The 16,634-nt window shown below is 39.2% G+C and overlaps 1 protein-coding gene across 10 annotated transcripts in view; it reads right to left on the bottom strand.

Moving 5' to 3' along the window:
* Positions 1–2,371: 2,371 nt before the first annotated feature.
* Positions 2,372–16,634, bottom strand: part of sema3fb (sema domain, immunoglobulin domain (Ig), short basic domain, secreted, (semaphorin) 3Fb) — a 94,867-nt gene continuing 80,604 nt past the window's right edge. For 8 of the 10 annotated variants that reach the window (XM_078947602.1, XM_078947599.1, XM_078947605.1 and 5 more), the window contains 12 exons: positions 14,676–14,795; positions 14,453–14,592; positions 13,364–13,478; positions 8,920–8,989; positions 8,688–8,832; positions 8,384–8,606; positions 7,579–7,667; positions 7,449–7,490; positions 6,754–6,913; positions 6,076–6,156; positions 5,768–5,901; positions 2,372–4,262 (listed from right to left, as the gene is read on the bottom strand). In XM_078947602.1, the coding sequence (XP_078803728.1) occupies positions 3,837–4,262; positions 5,768–5,901; positions 6,076–6,156; positions 6,754–6,913; positions 7,449–7,490; positions 7,579–7,667; positions 8,384–8,606; positions 8,688–8,832; positions 8,920–8,989; positions 13,364–13,478; positions 14,453–14,592; positions 14,676–14,795 (1,745 nt within the window). In that variant the 3' untranslated portion in view covers positions 2,372–3,836. The remainder of the gene's footprint in view (positions 4,263–5,767; positions 5,902–6,075; positions 6,157–6,753; positions 6,914–7,448; positions 7,491–7,578; positions 7,668–8,383; positions 8,607–8,687; positions 8,833–8,919; positions 8,990–13,363; positions 13,479–14,452; positions 14,593–14,675; positions 14,796–16,634) is intronic. The other 2 variants (XM_023955168.2, XM_023955166.2) reach the window with 1 other exon arrangement.

Below are 16,634 nucleotides of genomic sequence, written 5' to 3' on the forward strand. Positions count from 1 at the left end.
CATCAGAGGAGCAGTTCATTGATCCTTCTGGTTAACAGCGGGGCTGCAGTTTATGTCAGACATTGACTGCATGCCAGTGGAAAATATTACCAACTGCTTAGTGAAAAAGACCTGACAGTAGTCTTCGTTTTGTGACTTCCTACCAATAAGGACATTGCTTTCCTGCTTAAATAAAAATATGTACTCTTAAAATTCGAGGTCTATACACAGATGCATGCTTTAAAAATGTGTCTTTTCTTAGGTAATGATGATACTAACAAAGCAGCTGCACATCACTTCTCCTGTTTTGACTGTGGATGAGCAGCAGAGGGCAGTGTTGCTCTCTCCTTATTTCATCTTACAGGAAAAGGTGCTGCAACCCAACAACAAGTTACAAGTTTTTCCAAACTCCACGTAAAAATGATGGAGCTAAAGATTTGTTTGTGTCCAATTCCATATTGTTTGTTCATCACCTATTCTTTGGACAGAGCCGAGTTACCGGCAGGGAAAAGATAAAACTTCACGCTCTGCCTGCTCCAATAATGCCGTCACTGTCTCAAGACTCGGACAGAACACAGTCACAAAGTCCCCTTGCTGCCTCAGAGAATCAGATCTGACACACTGATAAAACCCATGGATTCCACTAATGAATGAAGCCACAGCATGCCATGTTGTTGAGATACTTCCAACACAGAAAAGCCTGATTGTGTGTCAGCCCTTTGTTGTGGGTTGTTTTGAATCCGGGAGGTGTTGTGGTTGGAGCAAAGTTCTGATCTGAGGTGATCTGTGCAGCGATAAACCAGATATGTCCCAGCAGTCATTGCAAGAGGAAGCTGAATATTGGTTTGTTCCTCTCAGTTCGGACAGTCTCCCACTTTCTCATTTCTGGGAATCAGATAGGCAGTAAAGATCAGTCTGAGTTAAAATAAGAGACAAGAGAGTTCTCTAAATGCTAAGCAGTCATTTGATTCCCACAAATTCTCCAACTGTTTTCCCAAATCACAGGTAAGCAGTTTAAAAAATATATAAGATGAAGAGATTGTCACTGAGGCAAAATTGATAGCAAAGAAAATGTCGTCTTGTACGTGAATTCTTTTGTAAATAAAAGAAGGAATGATAGTAGATTCTCAGCTCTGAAGGCTGTGCTGTGTTTCCTGTTGCACTAAAGAAATAGAAGAAGCAAGTTCACAAAGGTCCCTTCATTCAAGGTAAACAATTCAAAACTACTTTATTAATCTGCACATGGGAACCCGGAAATTACAAGAAGTCTCTTAGCTTGTCCAAATTCCTTCACCACTTAGTGCACTATATAGAGCGGTTGCCATTGCTGTACAGATCTAAAATGTTGTCACACTTTATTGACAGTCTAAGTTGCAATGTGCAGGGTTGAATAGTCCTGTTTGTTTGGAATTTAAGTGACATAAAAAAAGAGTTAATACATGCCACTTGAGTTTAGACCTTACATTAAGACAATTTAATGTCTCAGGATTTTTCTGGTTTTGCATCAGCAGCTTTATGTTTTATTTCAGGAGACATCCCTGACTTGCAGTGAAAACATAGCATGCATGCAACCCGTCAGAGAAGCACAGATGAACCTCTCTGTCTCTGTGTGTCACAGCTCTCAGTCAAGTGGCGCCTCATGGCCATTTCTAGTGTTTGTTCAAGATCCCAGTCTCATTCAGTTTGGCTCAGGATCAAAGATGAGCGCAGGTTTGGTAAAGTGGAAGCTGAGTCACTGTTTTTTTCTTCTCTTGTAAACAGAACACTCAGGCTCTTATTTTGGTAATTGTTTATGTTTCTTTGGTTGTCTCCGTCCTGTTTCTCATTGATACTAACGTCCGTCTTTTTTCCCTAAAACAGATGTTCCAGTGTTTTGCTTGGTCGTTGTTTTCTTCTCTTTCACTAAGCATGGTTCTGCCCTGTTTTATTTTGTAGTTTGCTGTTCTCCACAGAAATGATCAGGTTTTTCATCATTAGGGGTTATGCTACACCAGAGAAAAGGATCAATACATACATTTTAAATAGTTTATCTTCATTAGAATGATCTGTGTTGAATTGGATTCTTAATATTTTATTATTTGAAAAAAAAGCAATATTGGTTTATAGTGGTTTGGTGTTTTTTTGTGCCTTGAAGTGGTCCCTGGTGAACTGTCATGTCATTATGAAACAAATTTGGCTCCTCCGCCATTTCAAACTCATGAAAATCCAGGAATGTATTTTACTGTATATATTTTGTTTTATAATAATAAAAAAAAAATCTGATGTGAGCTATTAACCTCTGTTATCATTCCCACCTTATGAAGTTACAGAAATCTGAGCAGGGACTGAATCTCGTGCATGTGTCTTTATCGCAAACTAGAATGTGTTTGTTTCACACAAATGTGCATACATGTCTGTTCAACAAGCACAACTTTATTCCACGGATCCACGGGTTTCTAAGCAGAACACGGAAAAACATCTGGCAACAAGCAATTGACAATGAAAGGGGGGGAGCATTCCATTCTTAGAAAATATAAAGCTTTAATTTATTAGTCATAAACAACAATGGAAATGGAAGTAATGGAGTAATTTACACAAACAATAACATTACCTCTGTGCACTTTGTTTTTTCCTTATTTTTTTGTTTATAAAGGTTGCCGATGTAAAACAACAAAATAAAACTAAGCAAGTTTGTACAACCCTTTTTTGAAGTATTTGAGGAATTCTTTCTGGCAACTTTCAGCATAAAAATGTAAGTTCAACAAATCTACTGCAATCATATTTTATAAATAGGCAGAGTAAAAATCTCGCTGTCCGCTATGCAATTAGTTTGTCTTTTGTTATCATTTTCCCCACATGCTGTCCCACCAAACATCATGTGATACCTCAGACACGAATTGGAAACTGATAAACCTACTTAAAGCATCGGTCTGATCAATTTTCCAAAGCCTGTGTAATCACACACAACACCCACAAAAATAAAAATCTCATCACAATTACAGTACAAACACAGGTTCATGCACACAATGAAAGCCAGCTTCCCGATAGTCCATATTTGGGTTAGTTTCACAGGATTGTTGCAGCGTTCTGTTTTATACATGGGCTTTTGGAGCACATTGGATTCCAAGGAAATAAATGGTTGCTGCTTTTTATTTTCCAGAGAGGTCAGCGGTACCTTACCCAAGAGTTCTTACTGCATTTGGCCACTGCCAACAACCCGATAAAAAGTAACTAAAAAAAGATGCACAACCTAAAATAAGTGAGTAAAGTTCTGATGACCTTATTATCTTTGTCAAAAGGAGCTTCAGATCATTAAAAGTTAGAGGAATTGGCATTCCTCCCCTTTCAGGCAAACGTGAACCTCACCGTTGCTGGTTGCTAATGGGGTTTTTGTTGTAGTGTGAAGTCTGTTTAACTGAAAAGAAACTGCGCCATTGCAGTTATGTCTGGTAATTAAAAACAAAGTCACCCTCTCCACTTAAGAAAAGCTCGTTTCTCTCCCACAAGAATCTGCTTGCAGCCTCTAAAAGCTCCTGACAGCTGTCAGGCTTACATGATGCTGACTTTTTCAACAGCAGCAACAAATTGAACAATATTTGCCCCAAAAGGTACCTATACACAAAAATACAAAGATATCCACAGAATAATACTATATACAACCTACAATAAATACTGTGTATCATATATCTTACTGTTGGAAGGGGTGCATGTGTGTTTTTTTTTGTAAGTCTTCTCTCAGTTTCCCTTTTGTGGATTTTTTCACATATTTTTGATGTTGCTACACTTATTGAGTCTCTTCTGTTTCCCACAGGGTTGAGGTGAAGGTGGTGGTTCAAACAACAGGGTTGTTTGAAGGTGCATCTGACAAAGCACCCCCTTCATGTCTCTGCTTCCTGGTGCTCCTTTCCCTCCCTGCCGCTCTCATGATGCCGGCGATTGCGAGGCTTCTTCTGCTCTTTCAGCTCCCTCAGGTCTTTAGGCTTGAGGGTGCCCAGCAGAGGGTCTCCAAACTGCCAGTAGTCCTGACAGTACTGATTGATCAGGCTCATTTCTGGCTGGCTCAAAATGGTCAGCAAGTCCTTGTACTGGCCTGCATTGGCGTGCAGAGACGCTAGCCCCCCACCGCCATCTACCAGAGCGTTGTTGATGGCCCGATTCGACAGCACCACCAGCTGCAGCTTGACTAGCGTGTGTTTAAAGTTCTTCTCTGTGGCAGTGCATTGGTACAAGCCGGAGTCCGAAAGCTGCAGAGAGCGCAAGAGCAGCCCCTGTTCCGTCTTCAGAACCCGACTATCAGAGCGCATCTGCAAAGACAAAATCTGCTCATGAGCAAGAAGGAGTCATTTCAGAAAATTCCAGTTTAGAAAAGTCTGTGTGATCATTAAAGTTTTCACACTAAAGTGTTTTGTTCAATTGAACAAAACAAGGCTTATGCTTTCATTACAATAAAAATATTTAGACTCTCTCACCCATACTCTAAACATATTCCAGAAACCAGTGTTTAAAAAATGCTTTCGTTTTTCACATTTATATGCAATCTTTTTGTTCAACCCATGGAATAAAAGCTGAAAGTCTGCACTTCAATGGCATCTGAGTTGTTTTATTTAAAATTCACTGTGGTAATGTACAGAACCAAAATTAGAAAGAATGTGTCTCTGTCCAAATATATTGATGGTCCTGACTTTACATGTAATAAAAAAAAATCTCATCATAGAAGGAGATTTATAAGGTGTTATATCTCTCCTATTGCAGCCCAGCACACAATTTTATAAGAAAAGGTATTCCATATTGAAGAATTGGCTATTGGCTATAAAGCATTCCCTGCACTGAGAGCAGGGAAGGCTTTCAACCAGATCAAATGTTGGAAAATGTCAATCTTATTGAAAGAATAAATTCAAAGTCAGGTTGTTTTAGATCACAGATATAGACTTACAGGGTCAGCAGAGACCTGTTGCTTATTTACTGACACTAAAAAACAAGCATGACTCAGAAATATGTTTCTTTATAATTTATGATAAAAATCCTTTATTTTGAATACATTTCTATGGGATAAAGTCATGTTTTATTGCATAGAAATGTTCCTGCTTTCCTATTCAAACTTGATTTATTAATGTCATTTGATGATGTGATTCCTGCTTCACTGCAAAAAAAAAACCAACTCTAAAAAAGACCATCCACAGTTTTTGTTCATTGCTGTTCCTATTTTTATCCCACATTTGTTCATTTCAAACAATAATAACAATAAATGTGTCATTTCTTGTTATTATTGAAACACTGTGGGTGTGACAGACATCTCACTGGCTTTACTTTGATGTGGAGACACAAAACTAGACAAATTGAACTGGTCAACAAATTGTGAAACAGAAATGTAATGATGTGATGGCAGCTTTGTCCTTTTTTTTAGCTAACTTTTAGCTGTGAAGTGGTCTCTGCCTGGGAGAATACACACCATCCAACAGAATACTCAATAAAACACAGGCAGCAGATTTACATAGGCTCTTAGTAAAACTTTAATTAGTGCCTCGGGGTTGTATGTGAGGGCAGTGGGCTCCTCACTGCTCTCCTTTATGTTCCCTTCCCCGGGGTTTCAAGACAGTTGGAGATCGGTGTGTTTGTTCAAGCCCCAATGTTCAGACCCTTAGCCATCAAATCATGCCCACAAGAGATCAAGTCATTTATTTTTTATTTTAAAAGTTCCTCTCCACTGCTGCAGATTTAAAAGCATCACCTAACTGACATTGAGAAAGTCAAAAAACAAAAGTGCTTGCAAATAAGAATGTCAAAAAAAAAGACTTGAGGGGGGTCTCACCTCTTTCCTGCGGTCACTGTTGTCTCTGTGAAGATGCCATTTGATGACAGCATGTGGGGAGCGAGCCTGACATTCCAGGAAGGTGCTGCTTCCCTCTACCCCATACTGAACCATCTCCAGAGTGTTCTTATTAGCTGCAGGGCAGAGACACAGATGCCCATGGTCACATTCACCAACTCTTATTTCCATGAGCTTCTCTGAGCCAAATCTCATCGGCAGCAACTGAAGCCCTTTTTTTCCCAGGAATCAATAATCAAAATTGATGAACTCGAGCAGAATAGAAGACATGGACAGTATAATGCAGTTACCGTTGGAGTTGAAGCCTCTGCACTGGCGGATTGGGTTCCCGTACTTTACGTCCTGCCGCCGACTGCGTCTAAAAGGGTCAGACCAGTATTGCCAAAGAAAAAAAAAACCATAAAGCAACTGAAACCAATTCAAAAACATGAAATAATGTATTAAGAACCAAAGTCAAAGAGTTACAGCCTCTGCATTTTTTAAAAGAGCAATTTGCAAAATGTCTGAAAAAATGCAGTTTCTGTCAGAGTCCAGCTGCATGAAGCACCAATCAAAACATCAGACCCTGTATATTATTCAGATTAATTTTAGATATCAAACACTGGGATTATTTTTGAAAGATTTTGGCTGCGGACATTTTGAATGGGCAAAATTTAAATTCAACGTAGAAATTCATGTAAGAACATTGTTGGACCCTTTCAGAAATGACTTCTATCTGAGCTTAAGAGCTAGACTTGTTGATTGTTTTGAATCTTATGGATGCAAAGTTTGGACAATAAGTCGAAATGAATCATCTCTTTTTGTGTAATGTTGTATTTATTAATTATCTTAAATGTGTCAGGGCTGGAAACAAATACACAAACTAAATAAGAAAATACTTTTTCATATTTCTGTACAATAAGAAACTACAACTTTACAACTTTAAACAGGACTTTACATGTTTAATGCCAACACTTTTCTTGGCGCTTACCTCTTTTGAGAGGTGGAATACCGCGAACAGGACTTTCCATCCCAGGCGCAATAAGGATCTCGAGCCAGACAGCAATCGGCGCAGGCTTCGCCGTACATGTCACAGCGATGAAGCGCCAGCTGGGTCAGCCCCACAGCAGACGACACATACAACTGTTGCTGTTGAGGGAAAACAAACGGAGAGCAAACTTACATACCCAACTTACAAATCCATATGTAGACTCGTTTTTCTGTAACACCTTAAACAAGTTTGGTTTAGATTACAGTCTTTCTGAATCATTTTTGCTCTGCCTTTGAGATCACAGACAGCTTAGAATAAAACTCAAATTCCTGATTTGCTCAGAAAAAGAGCAGCAGTAGCCAGCAGTCTGAATAACTGGAACAAATCTGGACTCATCTCTCATAATTTTATGATCAGCTGCTTGAAATTCATCTATGTCACAGGCTGTTTGTAATCCCAAACCCTGTCTGCGGACTGATGTCATGACATGTATAAACGGCCACGTAATTTAATTGCTTTGAAAAAGAACACAGATCCTTTGAAGCCCCTTGCATGTTTCTTTCTTCGTCGTCTTTTAGGCTTTCCAGTGAATTATGGCTGACAGCTGTGCGTGAGCATCCTGCTGGATTCTCTGAGGGAAGCTTTTCTCCGGCTTGCGTGAGTTAAGAAAAACTCATGTGGGGATAAGCTTACCCTTTTGGATGAAATCTTCATTGTCGTTATTGGAGTCGGGACCTTGATGAAGACAAAAAGGATTTTTAAAAGGACGAACAAACAAACAAAAAAAATAATATTTATGACAGGAAGAGGAACACAGGCCAACCTTGAAAACCTCCACCTCCTCCAGAACCAGTTCCTCCGTCTGCAGGTCATCTTTGGGCAGCACAATCAGTTTCTGAACTGTTCCCTTGTCTGCAAACCACAACACAAACCCATTACCCTTCTACTTATCAACAAGCCCCCTTTTTATCCAGACACAAGTCTTTAGATAAAGCTTTTCTGCTTGTTTTTTGGACATTATGAGATAATATGGCCTCCACTGTAACGAATTCTTCTTAGCAGGACAGATGAGGTTTATTATACCACCTTCATGGGCTGAATGGCTGCCTGTGACAGCAGATAAAAAGACAAACATTCCTCCACAGAAGACGCCAAATGTGCAAACAAAGGCGACTGCGTCATGTGCAACATGTGGGGCTATACTCCAGTCTAACAGAGGCCTCATTACCAGTTTAAAGCATGCAGGCAAACAGATAATCTCTTGTACACTATTACGGCAAGATTAAGGTGATGGATAATCTAATTTTAACCCTCCTGCCCCCCTGCTGCTGATTTAACTCTTCCATTCAGGTACAAATCTCCTCGTGTGAACACAGCAAGCCATGAACCCTTTGACTGGGTAAATTTCCACTCAAGCATGAAAGGGAAGAATGCTTTTCTGCTCGTGACAAACGATTGCTGCAGAGACAAGTTACTCAGCAGGCTGGCTGATCAAAGAGTTCATGGGTTCACTCTGACTTCACTTTTCTGGATAAAATAAAACCCCAAACAAGACTGGATAATTTTAGTATTATTCTTGATGTCAGAATTTATCATTCCCATCAAATGAAGTCAACAAAATCCCTCACCGGTTCCTAAGAAGAGCACCTCATAGTTGCCATCGGCAGCCGCCACCTGGTCCACTGCAATGGTGGTGAACTCATAGTCCACTTTGGTACGGACCACTAGTGGGCGCTTGTGTACTGGGTACACAGCATTGTTCATGGCGGGATGATTCCTCATGAAGTTAATGACTTCATCTGGGTAATCCTTTGTGGACTTCATGTTGGGGGTGAACGTACCTCCAGGGCACTGTAAATTGGGGGGAATCATCATTATTTATTGACCATTTACTTAGAGAGGCTGCTGTCATGTCATCTGCGTGGGACTCACTGTGCCTGGTCGGGGGTAAGGAATCTTCCCAGTATAAGACACCCACTGGTAACTGGGCCCCTCCTTGTGAGCAAAGGGTCCATTGAAGACCATGCGAATGTCAGCCATAGAGTACACGCAAACAGCTGATCCCTTGAACACAGACCTGAGGAATACCGACAGATGAATTCAGCGTTCTCCGGCCTCGTAGACAGGAACAGAACCCGCCCAGAATCCACCCAAAGTAACTCACCCAGAGACAGAAAAGACACCGTAAATGACTGGGTTTTTGGTGTCCTGCGTGGGCTGGATGTAAACGTCACCTGTAGAAGGGGATTAAGAAATGATAAACAGGCAACTCACTACTGGATATGCAAATTCTGATGAGGATTAGGACACATTTCTAATCAAGCAGTTGGTTACAGACCATAGCTCCTTTTTAAAGTTTGAATTCCAACATGTTCAGGTCCATGTAAACCCTTTCAACAAAATATGCTAAATGGGAAACTGATTAATATAGACGTCTGTCCAGATCTTGTACAGACCCTGTACAGTTAAGTTTGATCAGTTTTCACGCTCAAGAAAGAACAAAACTGGCTAAAAGGAATTATAACAGTGGAAGTTCTTGGAGCCTTTAAAGTCCCACTCCAATCTTCTTTCGACATTTTTAATTGTTCCCAGTGGTCTTTCTAATTATGATTATGTAATTTATAGCCAAAATCAATAACCTGTGTGGTTTTCTAGCACATAGTTTCTGCAGAGCGGAAACTGGCCTTTAAGTTGTGGGTTCATTGCTTCACAATGAAGAGCTTGCCCAGCATATTTTCTACATCACAAATAAGCTCTTTTTTAAACTGCAACACTTTGAATAAAGAAATACTCAGAACAACAATTTGAGCTTAATGTTCTTAATACATGTCCATCATCAGGAAAATGATGCAAGAACACATTAAAAACCAAAGACACAAATTTCATTGGAGTTGGTCTTTAATAATCCACATCCTTCCTAATTCTCAGGAAAACTATGTGAACCCCTGCACTGGAAAACGCTCTGGGAGGTGAGTCTGTTTCTTTCAGTCCTTCACTTTGCAGCACAGAAACAAGCTAAGTATCTCATATTTTATGCCACTTCTGAAAGGCTTTAAATCTTAAACACCGCAGTTGTCCTATAAAGCTCTGACATTGGCAGTGCCAGATTTAGATCATTTCTCTTTGGTTTGTGCCAAGCTCAGGTGATCAGTCCTTCTGCTGTTAAATCCCTGCCCTAAATACAAGTCCTGAGACGCGCGTACCACCTTGTCTGGAACAGGACAGTGACTAACCAGGACTAAAAAAATCAGACAGACCAGTATAAGATAGTGAGCTCCATTAAAGTTGAAAGAAGAGATGAATGGCTTTCACTGTTGCTGATGCCTTTTTTGTCTTCTGTCTCCTATGTTCGCTGTGGCCTTTGGCAATATACAGTGAAATTCAATGCGGCCACTTCTTCTGCTTCTGGTTAAAACTCTTGCAGAAGAATAAATGAGCTTTCTAACAGTCGTTTGTGCAGACAGAAGACGGCAGCAGTAATCTAACCTTCAGGAGATGAAGGCATGGACCGGCTTCTTTAAATCTTCTCTGGACATGAGACTTCTGAGTCTTACTTTTTGATTGATGTGACATTGAAACTCAGGTTTGAAGTTTATGACACCAAGATATCTTACCTAACTTTTGCTCTTTATTCTTCTAGAAATAATCTTTTAAGTTAACATCGCACTTGTTTAAAATACAATAAAATCTATATGATTATTTTCAAAATGAGGAACTTCTTTTTTAAATTGATTTTTAGAGAGACAAGTGTACTAAATAGTCACAAGCCATCTGAAAATCCTAAAAATATTCCCACTGTATAAATTGAGGAACTTCATACTGCTTTCAGGAGATTCTCATTGTCATTTGGTGACACAGCTCATTAAAGCAGAGTTTCATCTGCATATCTATGATGTGAAATGTTAGGACTAAAAGGAAGCCTGTACACGTTTTACAGCAGAGTTCCAAGAAGTGAACCCTGAGGAACTCCACATGAAAAACGTACACTTATGAAAATAACGTATTACCAGCGTGAAAATAACATCTAACCATAAATGTATGTTACTGTGCAGATAATCTCTGATGACGCCCAGTTGGTTCTGTTTAGCAAAAAACTTACATGTGGACTATGTTCCAAAAAAAAGCAAATTTAGGTTTTGAGCTCTGTTGAGCCCTCCCACGCATCCCCCCTCACCGTCAGTGATGGTCAAAACTGGAAATTCCCACAGTCAAAGATTGTGTTGACTTGATACTCGTCAACAAATATTGGGTGTGGAAAAAAAAACTCCTCCTATTAGGAAACAGCTTGAGAAATAAAAATCCACTTGGAAACTTTTCATTATCTAAATGGCTGGTTTATGCCCAACTTTAGAATGAAAAAAATCACAATTATTTTAGAGCTTTCAGTAAAATGTACTCACTTATAAGAAAAGAACGAATATGAAAAAGACCCCTCAGCACAAATTCTGCAATTCTTCATGATAAAAATTGGTATATACTTGAACGCACTGCTGGCTAACACTGGTACCAACCTAAAACCACCAGGAGTAATGCCCAACGACACTTTGACACATGGGTGGCAGGGCAGGAACCAAACCTGCAATCTTTCGATCGATTGTCGCCCCTGTAGCTCTGGACCCCGGCCAACCCAAATTTTTTATTTTTTTTTTTAAACTGCAAACTTTGGACACAGGGAGATGCACAAACTCACAATTGCTATTACCTTGATTGGGAAAGCGAAGTATTTGTATAAATTATGGGACTGTAGCACATTTTGTAAAGTTTCTTTTGTTGCACACTGGTATTTGTGATTGTAAATAAAAGTCATTTTTTTCTGTGCAACGATATTAATGTGAAATGATGAGCAAAGTTGTGAATTCTTGTTTGATCACATTTCTCCAAGCCAACGTGTAACCCCAACTTTGGAATTTTGTGGGTCATTTTATATGTCGTCTGATTTCATCTGAACTAAGTAACTAACTTTTTGTGGGATAAAGGCCCAAAAGTTTAAAAAATATAAAAAGATCAGGTTCAGAGAACGAAGTGACAAAACAATAAAGTCTGCGTTCACAGTCCAATGGGGACTAGCATGAGAAATTCGCTTTATGGCTGTCATGCACATGGTATGCATGAGAACTGTCTCTGGGTCTGAAGTGCTGGGTTCTTGTTCTGTTCACATGTGTGCGTCTTCCTAGGGGAACCGTCTGCTACCTCTAATTCAGCCCTCAGGATCAGGCGCGCTGTCTTTACTCTCTGCCATCTCCCACAGCTGCAACAAACCAGAGCACCGTCACGGGTTCGCTTTACGGGTGTCTGCAACACATGATCCTTTATAATGACGCACAGCTGCTGCAACGCACAAATTTGCATGAAAGACACAAGTGCACACTCACTCACACAGTCGCTGAAATGCACGACTGAAGGCAAAACAATGACGTGTCCTGGAGCTTTTCATGATAATAACTGCAGGCACATAACAAATCCAGTTTTCTGTATTTTTGTGTGTCTTTTGTGTGCATGTTTTCCTAAATAGATCTTTTCTCTCAGAAACAGAACTCTTCATAGTGTCTTGTGGTCATTATGCAGCCTGCACGGGACTTCCTTGTTAACCACACCCACACAAAAAAATCGATCAAGCTCAGCGTAACAGCAGAATTGGTTGAAAACCATGGCTATAAACAAGATTATGTTGGTTAAAAGGAATAAAAATGAAATAAGAAATAAGCGGTTTCTAGCAAACGCTGTCAGTTTCTCTTCCTGTTTTTTCTTAACTGTTTTTGCGTTTTTATGTACATGTGATGCAAACAAAAAGACGTCCAATCACAAGCTTGCTTCTACCAAGACAGGTCAATTACATTCGGCTGAAGGCGAACCATGGCAAGGAATGTGTGTTGTTTTCTGACTAAAATAAAGTGACCAACTTTTATTCAACCACAAAGAACAGAACAGTCTAAAAGACTCAAAATGGCAGGTTTTTCTGTTTGAAGCTGTAATATTAAATACATTTTGCTTTTGTTTCTTAGAATAAAAAGTGCCACTAAGAAAGAAAAAGAGTTTCTCTGTTAAAAGGCATTTTCACTTATAGTTTTAAATGCCAAATTAATAATAACTGTCTAGATTGTATCCTATTAGATAACAGAATTGGAACATATTGTATAGTCATAAAGTTAGTTAATTCTTTTATATATTGATTCATGTATCGAGATTTATATCATATATCAAATTATATAAGAGAGAAACCTTACTTTTAATGTTTAGCCTTTTACTCAAATGTTGTTGCACTTAGATCTATGAGAAAATCCAAAAGGATGCAGCAGGAAAAGCTTAGCACACTGGTGAACACACCTTTAAATTTAAATGGATGAAAAAAAAAAGGCTTTGGTGTGTCTTGACTAAAGTTGGGGCTCATCCTGTCATGACCTTACACAGGTGTTTACACACATTTGGTTGTAGCAGTTGCAGTGAAAGGGGATTTTTACTGTTTCCCTCGTAGAATGAGTCTTTTTAGACATAACTGCATTTTCATTGAAACAGACATCTTTGAATTTACTAAGAGCGTAATTATAGAAAACATATCTAAAGATGGAAATCAGTCACAGCAGCAGTTCAGAGAGGGCTTTTCTACTCACGGAGCTCATCAAAGTGCGTTTCCGTGCCGTCAGCTCCAGGCACAGAGCAGATGAGCCGGGCCTTCAGGAAGGTGCTCCACTTGTTGACCAGACAGCAGTGACCTCCATCGTCGTTCTATTTTAGAGAGGGAAACACAGTTTTTCCATCAGTTCCAGCCTCCCTATTTCACCCATGTAAAAAGAAAAAAGAAAAAAAAGAAAGTGGAGCCGCTAACATGGGCACTCATGCGCTGCAGAGTGCAAATTGGTTTTTTGCAAAGCCAGAAATCTGCAGAGGGAGGCATATGCTCACAAGCCTGATTCCTTCTTTTCAAACTGTTTTATTTGTCATAAAATGAAGTCAAAAAAGTAGCATGTGACTTTGAATTAGTCTTTTCAGAAAATCCTCTATTTTTAGTTTTAATTTGAGCTTTTTATAAGCTTGTCACAAGCTTTAGATTGTTCATGAGGCCTGAGCTGAGATGTTTTCATCATTTGGTTCCAGTGTCTTTTCAGTGGTGAGGAAAGGACAGACAGCGTTTGGAGTATCCAGATGTGGAGCAAAGGAAAAATGAGTGGAGTGAGCCCGCAGGGAGGAGGATGAGTGTTTGTGTGCTGGGTCAGCGCCTGACCCCTTCAGATAAATACAAGACCAAACAGCTGAGACGACAAGCACACACATTTTTCTCACTCGCACATCGCTGCTGTTAGGAAACACAAGATGGATAACGCTTCTGGAGTCATTTTCTGTTCATTTACCTCCGATATCTCATAAAAAAAAAGAAAAACGAAGACCACCTTGTTAAGTCTTCATTAAATGAAGAGCGTTTTAAATAAAGGTTTTGCTTTTAAACATCCTAAATATGTGTAGCATTTTAGGACTAACAGGAAGAAGAGGCCAGGAGATCAGCAGTTCAGAGGTCAGAGGGCAGTCTCACAGACAGAGGACGGCATTGAGGACAGAAAGGTTGAAGACACATGTGGATTCCAGCATGTTGGTGTTGGCCACAAGCTCCAAAATACTGTCAGCGGCTCGCCTCAGGACTTTTCCTTTGGATGCTGCAGGTTTTCCTTAGGATAAAACAAACCTCGTTATAGGCCTGCACTCACCAGACAGATGCGTCCAATACGAGACTGAGTGACGGGACTCTGGCCCATGTCTGAGGACTTCTCTCGGAAGAAAAAATAAAGCTTGTCATCGTTTTTCTCTGCGCTATCTGGAATGAGGTGAACATGGATGAACGTGGGGTCTGCAAGGGAAAAAAAAAAAAAGAGTTTATAATTGAATCCTTCTTTTCAAACACGCAAGAATTCATTGCAACAAAATGGTTACCATTTAACCATCTGGAGTTGTACTGATCCGTTCGCATGGCGGTCTTTGTCCCCAAAGTACGGAAAATGGCGGAATCCGTTCCCATGAAGTCAACATAGACGCCAGCATACAGTTCACCATCTGAAAAAAACAGAACATTCCCCAAAATTACTCAAGCGAGCTCCTTGAAAGAAAACATGAGCCACGTGTCAAAAGGAAATTCCCATATAGAACTCATCGTGTGATTATTTAGTTTTATTTATGGAAACTTTTTTTTTTTAATAAAAAAAAAAAAGACTAAAAAATTTTATGAAAATACTAACCTTTTTCTAGCACTGAAAGCAGGTAGACTAAGAAGTTGTATACTTTAGCTGTTTTACCTGATGGTGATTAAACAGAGAAAACACTGAGATTTGTGTTTCCAAAAACCCAATATAGATGGAAATTACTGTCCTTTTGATTAATATAAGAAACTTAACTCACATGTTATCATAAAAGGTGAAAAATTGAAAGGATGCATGTGAGATGCAGGCAGAAATAATGATCAATGTTCAATATTTCTGCCTGCATCTCACATACATGCTTTTTATTTTTCACCTTTTATGATAAAATGTGAGTTAAGTTTCTTATATAATAATAATAATAATAATAATAATGATGAGTTAAGTTTCTTATATTAATCAAAAGGACAGTAATTGGCGAACTGTCCAGGGTGTCGCCTGCCTTCGCCCACAAGTGGCCGGGATAGGCTCCGGCAGCCCCGTGACCCCGAAAGGGACAAAACGGAAGAAGATGAAAAAAAAAGATGAATGTTCATAGAAATCCAAATACAGCACTTTAGCGCATGAAAGTGTTAGAAATAGACATTATTTTAGCGAAAGCGTGATGTTTTCCATGAGAGCTAAAGATATTATATAATTCATGTTGTATTAGTAATTAACAATTTACATCTCTTGATTTGTTTTTAAATGATTTCGTGGTGGAAAATTTGTTTTTTAATAACTTTAAAAATTCAAAACAAAAAAAAAGGCATATTTACTGTTTTTTTTACTTTCAAAAACAACATTTAGAACTCGTTTCGGCAAACTTAATATTTAATGGTTAAAATGTGTCATGTACTGTATTTATAAGTGATATGTTTATTTAATGATCGCGAGTCATTACAGTTGAATTATTTATATGTATGTGTAAATGTATGCGTATGTTTATATTTGTCCCAATATGTTTATGACTAATTATGCTAAGTTTGATACATATACCTATGTACAGATATATATTTTTATGTGTTTTGTCTTCTACTTCTATTTTTGTTTAGATTGCTTAAAATAAACCAATTCCAAATTTAAATTCATATCAGCACCTGACATCTTTCAAAAAGCCTTGTCTGTACTTTATGAAGACTTGGAGCTTCAGTGGGGGCTTTTTAGCTGTTAGTACGATTCTGAGCATGGAGATTGTAGAAACAACAGAAACCAGTTTGCTGCCATTTTGCTAAATGTCAATTTTGCCGGCGGAGCAAAGTGGAGATTAATGGCACACAATTACATTGGTCTCAGATGATTGGATGTTCAATGTGGCGGGGAGCTGAGCAGTTGGTGGTCAATGTTAAATCTGTGTTGTTCAGGTTCTTAATCCTTATTAACAGGAACAGCAGCTCTCTCTGTGAGATGCAGATTGATTGAACGGGGAGGTAAATCCATCCTGCATGGCAGTCCTGGCTTCAAAGCGGTCAGCTGGCACAGCCGTTAGGTGGGGAGGAACTGATGGTGATTTACAGCTGCTGTCTCATCCAGTACAGAGCAGATTCATTGTAGGAGTGACTGAAAAAATCTTTGACAAAACCACAAGACAGCAGCTTCAAGAGAGGGTGTATGTATCCAGAATGAGGCAAATAAAACAGTGAGTATAGTATGCGGATTTGACCCAATGGACGCCTTTAAGGCTTTGATTAAAGTAATGATCAAACTATTTGATTTTTCT

Source organism: Oryzias latipes, chromosome 5 (genome assembly GCF_053564925.1).
Source record: "Oryzias latipes strain Hd-rR chromosome 5, Olatipes_Hd-rR_3.1".
Taxonomy (NCBI): Eukaryota; Metazoa; Chordata; class Actinopteri; order Beloniformes; family Adrianichthyidae; genus Oryzias; species Oryzias latipes.